Genomic DNA, 12,088 nt, shown 5'->3' on the forward strand with positions numbered 1-12,088 from the left:
ATTTCTCCTCGAAAATAGGTAAACTTGAGACTACAGCAGAAATGACACTATATGATCTCAAAGGCCAAGTGATCTCTACTGGGCTCTCCTCAGAAAGGTCACTTTTAAAATCCAGCCACCATTTTAGGAGGAAGCCCAAGTAGCCCATGGAAGCTCACATGAGAGAAATCAAGGCTCCCAGCTGAAGCCAGCAACCGATTACCAGTCACCTGTCATCATCTCGAAAGTGGATCTTTTAGTTTTCAGTAGAGCTGTCCCAGCTGATGCCAGGTGGGACAGAGACAAGCTATTTCTGCTGAAGCTAACCCAAATTGCAGGTTTTCGAACAGAATAAGTCACTGTTGTGTTTTAAGTCACTATGTTTTGGGATGGTTTGCTATGCAGTAATAGAGAACTGATATAAATTCGTGTGTCATAAGAATAATCTTGAATCTGTCCTACTATGTTATTAAAAACTCTCAGTATTTTACTTATTATTAACAGATAACTTGGCGCATATCTTATTATCAATTAAAATCTCCTCTGGGCCTTGATTAAAAATGCAGAGGTCTTTGGAAATTTTTAATTCCTCCTTTCCCTCACCTCATCTTGGACTTGTTCGGTGTGACTATGTAAAATAATTTTAATTACAGTCATTTTTATGAACTGCTTCTCTCTTATGCCTAATTAGCATAATCATAGTGGTTATCCATACCGTTAAATGTGAGTTAGATCACCTTCGCTGCGTTTGACGATTAAACTCAATTCCGTTTTGGGGACCTGAGCCTTCATAGTTTGTTGCTCGTGTACCATGGCTGGCTGCTCAGAAAGCAGAAAAATTGGACAGTGCTTCTGCTAAGAAAAAGCTATGCAAAAATATGAATGTCAGAGAAGTGGGCGCTTGGGCAGCTGACAGTGTAAGTTCTCTGGTGGCTAAGCTAGAAGTGACTTTGAATAAAGGAAAGACTCCGGTGATGATCAGATCAAGAGACCTGTGAGCCTAACAGCGTCTTCTTTGGCATAAGAAGAGTTTCTCTTAAAGCCATAAATTGACTTGACTTCATTTTGTATGTGAGGCATTCGTGAAACTTTGATGTGGGGTCATTTGTTTGAACTTTTGCCCACCCTGCTCCAAGTTAAACCCAGGAGAAATCGTGTGGTGGAAAAAACTTTGACCTAGGGGTTAGAAGCAATAAAATAAAAGTAAACATAAAAGAAACAAAAAAATAAAGAAGTAAAAGTCCCTCTGTTTCTCAGCTGGATTCTAACGATCTGTGTGACCTTGGAAAAGTCAAGTCATTTCTCACGGCCCAATTTCCTCATCTATGAACAGAGAGGTTTAGACAAAGGTCAAATACGGTTCTGCAAGGTGGCCCGTGACCACTCTGAAGGGGTAGTTTTCTGTCGTGATTCTTGCTTTGCCAGGGAGATATTTGGAAGTAAAAAGTATGCAGAACTTGGCAAAGTCAGATATAGATTTATGATTCTCAGTGAATCCACTGATTTTTTTCCACCTAGGTCTCCTCAAGCCTCTCTTTGTCCAGCAGGTTTTGTTTTTACTTTCATGTTTCTTTTTCCACAATTAATAAAAAAAGATTTAGATGACTGCTATCGTTAGCAGAAGACGGATAATTTGGCAGTATAATATCGATTTAAAAATTAAAAAATAACAACGTGAATGATTAAACTTTTTAATAGACTTAAGTGCGAGCGCTCAATATTTTATATAATAATATTTCCATTGATTTACTGAGAATTACAAACATATATTTGGCTTTTCCAAGTTCTGTATATTTCATTCTTAAATATTTTCATCTGCAAAGCAAAAATCACAAACTTAAACTATCCCTATGGAAGTAGTCATCTGCCAAATTCTAAAGCTATAATTGGCCTCAGTCTAACTTTCTCATTTTATAGTTGCAGAATGGTTCTTTTTCTGTGTATGGGGTTATAAACATCAGTATTTCATGGTGTCCAACATGGAAAACTATAACAGTCAAATTCTCTATTGCTCAAGCTTATTTACAAGGCAGAATCTCAAAAGAACTGATTTTAGCTTCCTTTTCCTCATAAGACAACCGAAGCTTGGTAACGTGCCCAAGGTCACAGCTAGTTCGTGGCGCTCACAGGACTTAAACTTAGGCCTTTTGACTCTAGATTCCATTACAATATATCCCTTCCTAATTTGGACTTCTTGCCAAAATGTCGGTTCCCAGCGAGGATGGGGTTTATTCTGTTCTGCTATATCCTCACATTCTCAACAAAGGCCTGGCATGGCTGGAGCGGGCGGGCCAGCCAGCAGCCCCATGGCCATTTTCTCCCTATCCTGATCCCACGTGAAAGGAGCCATTTTTTTCTCCCATGTGCAGATGTCTGAGGCCATTTGGAATCCAGGCCTCAGAAAGAGAGACTAGGAAGGAAGACAGTGATTCCTTTCTGGCAACCCTGACTTCTCGGGTCCAGCTTTCTGTCTCAGGATGTTGACTGGACAGTGGCTTATTGGGAGACATAGCCCCAAAGAAAAAACAAACTGTTCCATGGGAACTAATGATTCAACTTCCAACCTCTAAAGACAACTGACTTCTCAGTTATCTACCCTATTACACTCCTGTCTAACTATATATGTTTATGGGATTTAATGATATCCAGGAAAGTTATTATTTATCTCCTCAATAACCTTTATGTCCCAGCAACAGTTTGACTTCCTCTGCTTCTTTGAAATCGGGAGCATGATTTCCTAAGTGGGAAGGAGTTTTGGAAAAGCAAGAAGGCAAACTCAGAGCTCAAGGAATAATAAGGGATAACACTGTAATCATAACAATTCATTATGTGTTTTGAAGCTCAATCTCTCAGAAGGTTATTATCTGGAGTCGAAGACTAATGGATTCAAGCTCTCTTTATGCAGAGGAAGACTTAAACAACACTAGTCACAGGGAAGGACATTAATCAGGAGAGAGAAGTAGGCCTTGTGCCTAATAATGTTTGCATAATAGCTACCCTTGGGTGGATTGCTCAACTTAGAAATAAATATTCATGCTTTCCATCTCCAGTACAATTGGAAATTATTTGTGGTTATGATTCTGTTATATGATCATCTACCTGTTCGTGGGGGACTTTAAGCTGGAGGCTGTTGGAAAGGAACAAACATAAATCACAATGCTTGTGCAAGAGTCTGGGGTAGAAATCGAAAGAGGCTATAATAGGGGCATTCTGGAGAAAATGATCGAGGAACAGCTCATAACTGTTTCTGGGAGCGGGGAGCAGAATCATACGGACATTAGATGCTCCTCTGGTTTACTTTTAAGTCTTCAATGGCTTGTCATCACCTGCAGGATGAAAGTTCAAGTGCCTTATCTTTACGTAAGAGGCACTCACTGGAGTGATCTCTGGGACATTGCAACGCCTGGCCTGGGAGCACGCTCCACCTCCGATGTGATAGCACACAGCTCCTGGCAGGTTCCCTCAGACACCACGACTTTGAACTTCCCTGTTTTCCTTCATAGCCTGCCTTCATCTTGCTAGGGTGTTCCAAACCTTCTTTGGTAATCGATCTCACTTATCGTGGAAGAGTTGGCTTAAACCTTATCTCCTCCAAGAAATCTTCTTTGAATTCCACAGTTTAGCCAATACAATTTCCTCCAGCTTCTTTTTTTCTTCCTCCTTTCCTCCCTTCCTCCTTTCCTCCTTTCCTTTTTCCCTCCTTCCCTCCTCTCCTTCCTTTCACTTTTAGTGTTCCTTAAATGGACTCCATCCTGGGGAATTTCTTCATTGTCTTGATTCATTACTTAAATGCACCGAATTTTATTACGCAAGTGCTTCAAATTAACAAATTCGTTTTTGTTTCTCTCCTTTATTCTTTTTCTCTCTTTCTCTCTCTGTTTTTTTTTTTTTTTCTTTTAATTTCCGGGAAAAGTTTGAATATGATCTCAAGAACACAGGCTCAGCATTAACCACACCCTCAGGCAGTTTCCCCAACCTTATTTCTTCCCTAATGCGAATATTGTACTTTAGCAAAGAGAACATCCTGTAGCATAAAAGCGCAAACTGATTTCTTCTCCCCGCCGCCCTGGGATTGCTAATTCCCTCTCCTGCCTCTCCCTCTGCCCTCCGATGTAGGGTTCACATCTCAGTGTTAAGCACCGCCCTGCTGGCGCCCTCCCTGTGCCTCCATCCCGTTCACATTGTATGAACAGAGATGTCTGCTCGACCCCACACACCATTTTTCACCCTATTGCTAGGCTCTTTCTGAAGGGGCCGTATGTCTTTTTCACATACAGTCACAAAAGTACTAAAAACCGCCCCTGTCGGCCTTATTTCACAAATAAGAAAATTGTTTCAAAAAGATGGAATGACTTCTTAAATTTCTGTGTCTGGTAAATCGCAGAGATGAGAATGAGATTCCAGTTCAGGGCCTTTCACGGCACGGTAAGCCCGATAACCTCTAAAGCCTAGTTTCCTCCATTTTCTGTGGGCCTCGCAGAGGACACTGGACAGAGACCTGGAGTGGACACAGGGACCTGCGTCATGGTGCGACTAGGCCGCTGCCGGCTCTGTGCCCCAAGGGAGTCACATTACTCTGAACCCCAGTGTCTCCATTTATAATGAGAGCAAGACGCTTGTTTCCTTAGGTTCTTTCGACACGGACCGTTTTATTCATTCCCTTTCTGTTATTTTTATTTCTCTCCCCTCTGACTCCTTGTCCCTCTTTGCTTTCCTTTCTCCTCAGCTCCAGGACTGATTGTTGTGCATGGACAGTGTACAAAGCGCTGCGCCAGAAGCCGTAGGGAGATGAAAAGAGTATATTGCTTACAGCTTGTTTTGGAAACGAAACATTCTTCCCTCTCTTTCCTGTTCTCCTTTTCCCTCCCTTCTACTTTCTTCATCCTTCTTCCTCCCACGCTTGGGCAGCCCTCATCATTTCCACAGACTTCCAACACTTTCGCTTTGTTCGGAGGGAAGGTGCTGGGTCCCTGGCTGGCGAATGAGGTTCACGTACCCATAGTCCTTTGCGTTGGGTGCCCCGGGGCTGACAGGTGCTCCACGTAAAAGGTGGGAGCGCTTTGCTCAGGGAGAGGCAAGGGCTCCATGTACTTGGATACATGATACTGCGTTTTTTGGCTAACTCTATGTGAGAGACTACTCAAACAAGAACAATAAAATGACACTTTGAAAAATAGATTATTTTCTTCTAACCTTTTGTGATGTGTAAGCCTAAAATAAATCTATTTTTGTCTAGTTTCAGAATCTAAGTAAATATTTCTCGAAGGGGACCATTTCCGCCCTAATGCATGTGATCCCTTTAGAAGCCATAATTGTCATTAGATACTCATAACTGTCATATATTCTTTTCCAGTCATATATTCTTTTCTTTTCCAGTCATTTTTATCAGTCATATTTTCTCATTTTTCTTCTATACCTCACAGGACATGGACGTGCACTTGTGTTTTTTTCTTCTAAGGCTGCGTATTATCACAATTAGTTTTGGTTGCCTAAGACTTTTGAAGTTCTTTTCATAAGAGTCATTGGTGAATTAGATGCTAAGCGCATTAGTTGTTTTCTTCAGAACATAATTAAAATATACTTGTTTCTTCTACATTATCTCTGGTCCTCTTCATTTCCATAGCAGAAGATATATATGTATCATTGCAAAACACACGCACACACACACACACACACACAATTGCTGGTGATTATTTGAACCCCAAGAGGACAAAGTGGACGGAACTGGAAAGAAGGGAGGAAAACCAATCATGATTAGCTACTACCCTACAACAGCGGATGAGTTAGGAACGTTTATGTGATTTCATTAATCTTTCAGCAATCCTATGAGATTTAGACTTGCTCTTTTACAGATGTGGAAACTGAGGCTTAGAGGGAGGGGCTAAACGATTTGCCCAGTGTTCCACAGCTTGTAAGTGTCAGAGTTAGGATTCGAACCCAATCCTTGCGACTCCGGGTTTGCATTTTTTCTTGCTGTACCAGGGCTAGAGGGGGCTCGGGTAAGGCTTGAGAATGATACACGGGATGGGCGCCTGCAGAGGGAAGGGCTGAAGAGAAGGCCTTAGTCTGTTCCAAGTTCCAACCATTGGCATGCTTCTCCTTCCCTGGCTCCTGCCCCAAATGTAGACTATTTCTGCAAAATATGGATCCAGCCCTTTGTAATATTTTAATGAGAGGGTCTTCTACTAATGGGGCATCTCTCTTTTGTCTTTCACAGCAATTTTGCAGGCAGTAATAGCTGGTGATCTTATGAAGGTAAGATATCTTCCTACCCGAACTGTTGGTGATTCTTTAAGAACTGTAAATCGACATCATTTTGCACCAAATTTTCATGATCCCATGTATCATTTACCAAACCCCCTGCCTGTGCTGGCTGAGCAGAAAGAGGGAGGATGCTCTTTTGAGAATTGAACAGAGAGAGTGAGAGGAGTTTCCACATCTTCATGTTTTCTGACAGCGAAGGGTTTCTGCAAGAGCACCGTGTAATTTACCTTGACTAGTGAAAATGGACTGCATGTCCCCAGAATACAGGGCTCGCAGTGCCTGGAATTCCTGCTCTCCAGAAGCTGATATTGGAGTTTAAAGACTTCTTTCCAGACAGGTCTTAAAATCTGTAAGAATTACCTGGACAACACCCAGAAATACATCCTCCAGGCCAGAGCCTGTGTTTTTCAGTATTGTTACAGTTTGGTATTTTGGGGCTCACAGTAAACCAAAAGAAGATACTCTGTCTGATCCACCTTGAACGTTTTAATTTGTGCTTATGTTTCCGGTGAATTCTAGTTCAGAGTGAAGGAAGCGGTCTCTGATGCCTCTAGATAGAGTGCAAATTCTGAAGTCAGGTTACCTGGGTTCAGATCTTGGCTGTGCCATTCACTATATCTGTGACTTTGTATAATTACTGAATTCTCGCTGTGCCTCAGTTTCTTCATCTATAAAATAAAATAATAGTATTGCATCTCTCTTTGCTTCGTCGTGAGGATCGACTGTAATAATACTCTTAAGATTGTTCCTATTACATAAAAGGGACTCAAAAATGGTAGCTATTCTATTAACGTAGTGTTAGGCTCTGTTTTTTTTTAAATAGCTAAACGTAGTGCAGATGCAAATGTATAATATAGTCTGGGACTATTCTAAAAGTTATAATTGGCTTCCATGTCCTTTTCAGGTATCGGGTCTTAGGACCACCCATATGTCCCTGTATAACCCACACTGGCATTGATCTGTCCCAGAGGCAGGAGCTATGTCTTACTTATCAGCTGTGGAGTATGGTGCCTTAGCAGATAAGAAACCAAACGCCTCAAAAGAAAGCTGAGAAGCACTGCCCCTTACGCAACTTCTCTTGAAGCACGTCTGTTGAATCCACCGAGAAACCTCTGTGCTACATTTTTAACAGGTTCTTAGCAGGAAATGAATGGTGTGAGAAGGTTGCCAGCATCTTAATAAACTGCCATCTTCAGACACATAATCCTGGGAAGGGTGCCTGTGCCACTGTCCAGGTTGTAGTGTTGCTAGGAATTGTTACCCACAAGAGTAGTGTGCCGTCTAAGCAGTGAGTTCAACTTGTGAGTTCAATGCCATTTACCAGCAGTAGATTAAACCAGTACACTCACCTACACGCCCTGCAAGGCCTTATAGTAAATTCTATGAAATAAAGACCGGCATAAGCTCTGAGCCCGGCCTTTGCAGACCTCCTAAGCCAGAACGTTTGGAAACTACTGTACGTTTGAAACCTTTCCATTTTATTTTGTATATATTTTTAGTCTAGGCAACAAACTTTTCCGGGTCCCTGAGTATACAACCACAAATTTTTTGTGCTTTATAGAAAATTATTTGAGGTATGAGAAATCACGATATTCAGTCAGTTGTCTTATTACATCCTCTGTTGTGATTACTTCCTAAAAGACTAAGAAATGATGTCATAACACCTTGTTTACTGAGAGCTGAAATATAGGGGCTTAGAGGTCTTTTTTCACTCTTTTTCTTTCTTACTTTTTTCTTTCTTTTCCTTTCCAAGTATTTTCTTCCCTTTTTCTTTCTTCTTCTCCATCTTCTTTCATTTTTATATTCCATGTAGAAAGCTCAGTAAATATTAAATATTAAAATGGTCGTGTGTGTGTGTGTGTGTGTGTGTGTGTGTGTGTGTACATACTTGAAAGAGGGAGGGAGCACACACATGCCAGTGAGCAGAGGACAGAAGGCTGCAGGAGCCACCTCAGTGTGAGGGCTGTCGTGAGTCACCTGTGTACAGCTGGGCTGCATAAGATGCCTGTGGACCGACTTCGTGTTCACAGTGACTAGAAACACCAAGAAAAGTCAAAATCAAGGCAGCAGATGGATTGGGGCACTGTAAGACAATGCAGTTCAACGGAACAGGATTCTCTTAGATTTGGGGGGAAGACAATTAGCTACTTCTTCCTGTCCTGTTGCTCCAGTTTAGGTATGAAAGTCTCTGTTTCTTACTTCCGTTCAACTACTCCTTTTTGGTCTATTTTCTAGGATGTCTTCCATGACTTTTTCCGTCCCCTACTTGACTCTTTCCTGGTGCCCTGGGATAACCCCACATGGTCCCGGCCCCGCTATGCCTGTATGATTCTTGATCCAGCCATCTCCCCCATGGAGTGAAAGGTCTTTGAGGCCTCTCACTGAGTCATCTTCATCTTTGTTTCTCTGGCGTCTGACACATGGCAGTTCTATAGCTGTGTCTGAGCGAAAGCACGAAGTGTGTTTACGCTCTCGGACCTTACGAGATGCTTGATTTTTTAAATAATGTCATGCCATCTGACTTCTTGGTGGTCGACACATCCCTTTTGCTTATTACCTGCTGGGTAATTTGATTCTTCTTTGTCCTAAAATTACCTTTTCGAAGCTCCAGAAGGCTCTTCTTGTTTTGATATAGTAGTTTGGAGAATAGGGACCCATTTACACTTTCTATAATGTTTAATATTTCATGAAGTTAGCTATATCCTCATTTAGCCACCTTATTCTCAGGCTGCAAACTCTGTTTTTTTTCTAGGCTGTTCTCATATTTTAGGCATTTTAGGTTTCTACTACTATGTTCTCTGAATCCTTTCGGTTCTCATCCCCCAGATGGTCTCCCTCCTCGTCGGGTCGATGCTGGATGATTAATGAAAGGCATGCAGGCTGGGCTGCAGAGCTGGCCGAAGAAGGGAACCATACTTGTGTGTGCTTGTGTATGCTTTGTGCCCACGAGCAGTGATCCGACAGGAAAATGGGGAGCAGCTTCTATATTTGGTAGCTAGGTTCGTTAGAAATTGAAGAAAAAAAAAAACGAAAGGAAAGGCGCTTAGCAACCAGACACCAAGCTAGTCCTGCCCATCGCCCTAGTTATTCTTTTACTCAAGAAAAAGCTGGGCTGACACAGGAAAGTGGTTATTCTCTTCTCGCTGTCCTCCACTCCCTTGGGACAGGGACCAGTACCCAGAAAATGAAAATAAAAGTCAGGGAAAAAAAAAAAAAAAACAGAAAGAAAGAAGTACTTTAGCGTGTTTCAGTTTCCTGAGGCCGTTCAACACCCACGTACCCTCCCCAAAGTGAGCGAGAAGCTGGCCATCTGTTAGAGCGAGAGCACAATTCATCTCGCTGACTTTTCTCTGCGTCCTCTGTGGCTGGAAGCATTGGTAGTTTGCTGCATTACACTTATTTCATCACCGGTTAGCCATTTTCCTCGTTCCGGACTCTGTCTGAGCTGCTTTTCCTATGTCTCTTTTTCAGCTAATAGAAAGCTATAAAAATGGAGGCAGCCTGCTAATTCAGGGACCAGACCGCTGCTCACTCCTTCACCACGCGGCCAAAACCGGCAACGGGGAGATCGTGAAGTACATCCTTGACCACGGTGAGTCCGCGCAGCGAAATCAAGGAGCTCGTGTCCGCGAATCCGAGTTGACTTTTGTCTTCGGAATGGTGGCAACGCTCTCCAGCTGTCAGCTGACTCTCTGTGGTTAGCTGAGGCGGCTGGGAGTGCAGGCCACTGCCCCATACCGGAAGCTTAATCAATCAATTCCTAGAGATAGTTTTCTTTTCTTCTTTCTTTCTATTTTATATTATTTTATATTATTTCGTTTGTTTGTTTGTTAGTTTGTTTGTTTATTTATTATGGTGACATTGGTTAATGAAATCCAGTAAGTTTCAGCTGTACACTTTAACAGTAAGGCATATATTTTTACACTGTTTTCACCCCCATAATTAGATTTCTTTCTGTCACCGCATATTTGACCCCATTTACCTTGTCTACCTTCCCCCTCCTCCCTACCCTCTGGTAACCACTAGTCTATTGTCCATGACCATGAGGCTCTTTTTGTTTGTCCTGTTCATTTGTTGCTTTTAGGTTTATATCTCACATATAAGTGGCATCATGTGATTTTCAACTGTTTCTGTCTGGCTTATTTTGTTTAGCATGATTATCTCATGGTCCATCCAGGTTGTCGCAAATGGCAGTATTTCATCTCTTTCTGTGGCTGAGTAATATTCCATTGTATATATGTACCACAGCTCCTTTAGCCAGTCATCTATCATAGAACACTTCGGTCGCTTCCATGTCCTGGCCACCGTGAATAATGCTGTTATGAACATCGACGTGCAAATATCTTTTTGGATATGGGTTTTCAAGTCTTTGGGGTAAATATCCAGTAGAGGGATTGCTGGATCATATGGTAGATCGATTCTTAGTTTTTTGAGGAACCTCCATACTGTTTTCCATTGTGACTGTATCAATCTGCAGTCCTACCAGCAGTGTATGAGGGTTTCTATTTCTTTGCATCCTCTCCAACATGTGTTATTACTTGTCCTGTTGATTACAGCCATTCTAACAGGTGTGCGATGGTATCTCACTGTGGTTTTGATTTGCATTTCCCTAATAGCTAGTGATGTTGAGTATCTTTTCATATAGTTGTTGGCCATTTGTATGTCCTCTAGGGAGAAGTGTCTGTTTAGGTTCTCTGCCCAAGAGATAGTTTTCATATCAAGGTCTTTGCAGAGCATTTGGCAACTGGTTAATTAAAAGATAAAAGACAAAAACCAATGCAGCCTGGCATAATGTACCTTATTGTTTAGGGAAGAGCTTTTGTGTTTAGGGGTTGGGACCATGTACCTAATCCATATTCATAGCTGATCATTCTGAGGATTAATGAGTGTATTTTGTCCATACGTATTTATTTATTTATTTTTGCTGTTTGGATCTCGTTCAACTTTTTGGCTCAAGTCACACTTTATTCTTTTTGGAAGCATCTAGTAGTTTTCTGTCTTCTACGGCAGTCCATGCTCACCTCCTAGGCAGCTTCCTACCTGGGCATCTGATTTAGTGTTAGAACATCTGCTGGAAGTAGCCATGTATTTTAACATCTTCTTCAAACAGCCCTGTAGAGGCATAAACACAGGTGATGCTTACTAAATCTGAACTCTTCCTTTCAGCTTTTCATGTTTATAGTGTTTCTAGGATAAAGAACAGGAATAAAGGGGGAAAAAAATCTGCCTGGCTTGGCTATTTTGGAGGGAGAAGGAAAGGGACAGTCTCTATCTGTGATAGAGATCCTGGAAGATTTTCTGTGACCCCTAGCAGTGAGCCTGTGGCCTGCCCTCTAGGCATCCAAATGCAGGCTGTAAAAGAGAAGTATATTAATTCGTAGACATTCATATTCCTTTTGCTCTTCTTTTTCAATTCACATATCTTATTTCATTCATTCATTCATTCATTCATTCGTTCGTTCAGTTATTCAACAAATATTTGGAGTACCTAATAGGAACTGCCTGTTATAGACCAGCACACACACACAAATAAAACACAGTCACTGTTTTCAATCAATTGCAAGCTAAAGAAAAAATATAATCGCATGCATAATTAAATTTAAAACAGTCGTATATAGATGTTTTAAGTCCTATTGTAAAGCCACAAGTAGATAACACAGCTACCATTTATCCGGCGCATGTTATATGCCAGATGCTGATACTAAATACATTTTATCATCAAATCTTGACAAGGACCTCGTAAGGTAAGTCTTAGACTGTCAGTCACATGAGACTCACCTGCTTTGTCTTTAATACCTTCTCACCGTGAAGAGTTTGCTTGAACCCTTGGCCTCCATTAGGCTGG

The 12,088-nt window shown here is 41.6% G+C and overlaps 1 protein-coding gene across 1 annotated transcript in view; it reads left to right on the forward strand.

Annotated features, from left to right (window-relative positions):
* The window catches only part of DGKI (diacylglycerol kinase iota), a 200,818-nt gene that overhangs the window by 172,479 nt on the left and 16,251 nt on the right, over positions 1 to 12,088 (forward strand). Inside the window, exons 23-24 of the mRNA XM_025045818.1 lie at positions 6,197 to 6,234; positions 9,715 to 9,835. Coding sequence (XP_024901586.1) covers positions 6,197 to 6,234; positions 9,715 to 9,835 — 159 coding nt within the window. The remainder of the gene's footprint in view (positions 1 to 6,196; positions 6,235 to 9,714; positions 9,836 to 12,088) is intronic.

This window comes from Pteropus alecto, unplaced genomic scaffold, assembly GCF_000325575.1.
Source record: "Pteropus alecto unplaced genomic scaffold, ASM32557v1 scaffold22, whole genome shotgun sequence".
Lineage (NCBI taxonomy): Eukaryota > Metazoa > Chordata > Mammalia > Chiroptera > Pteropodidae > Pteropus > Pteropus alecto.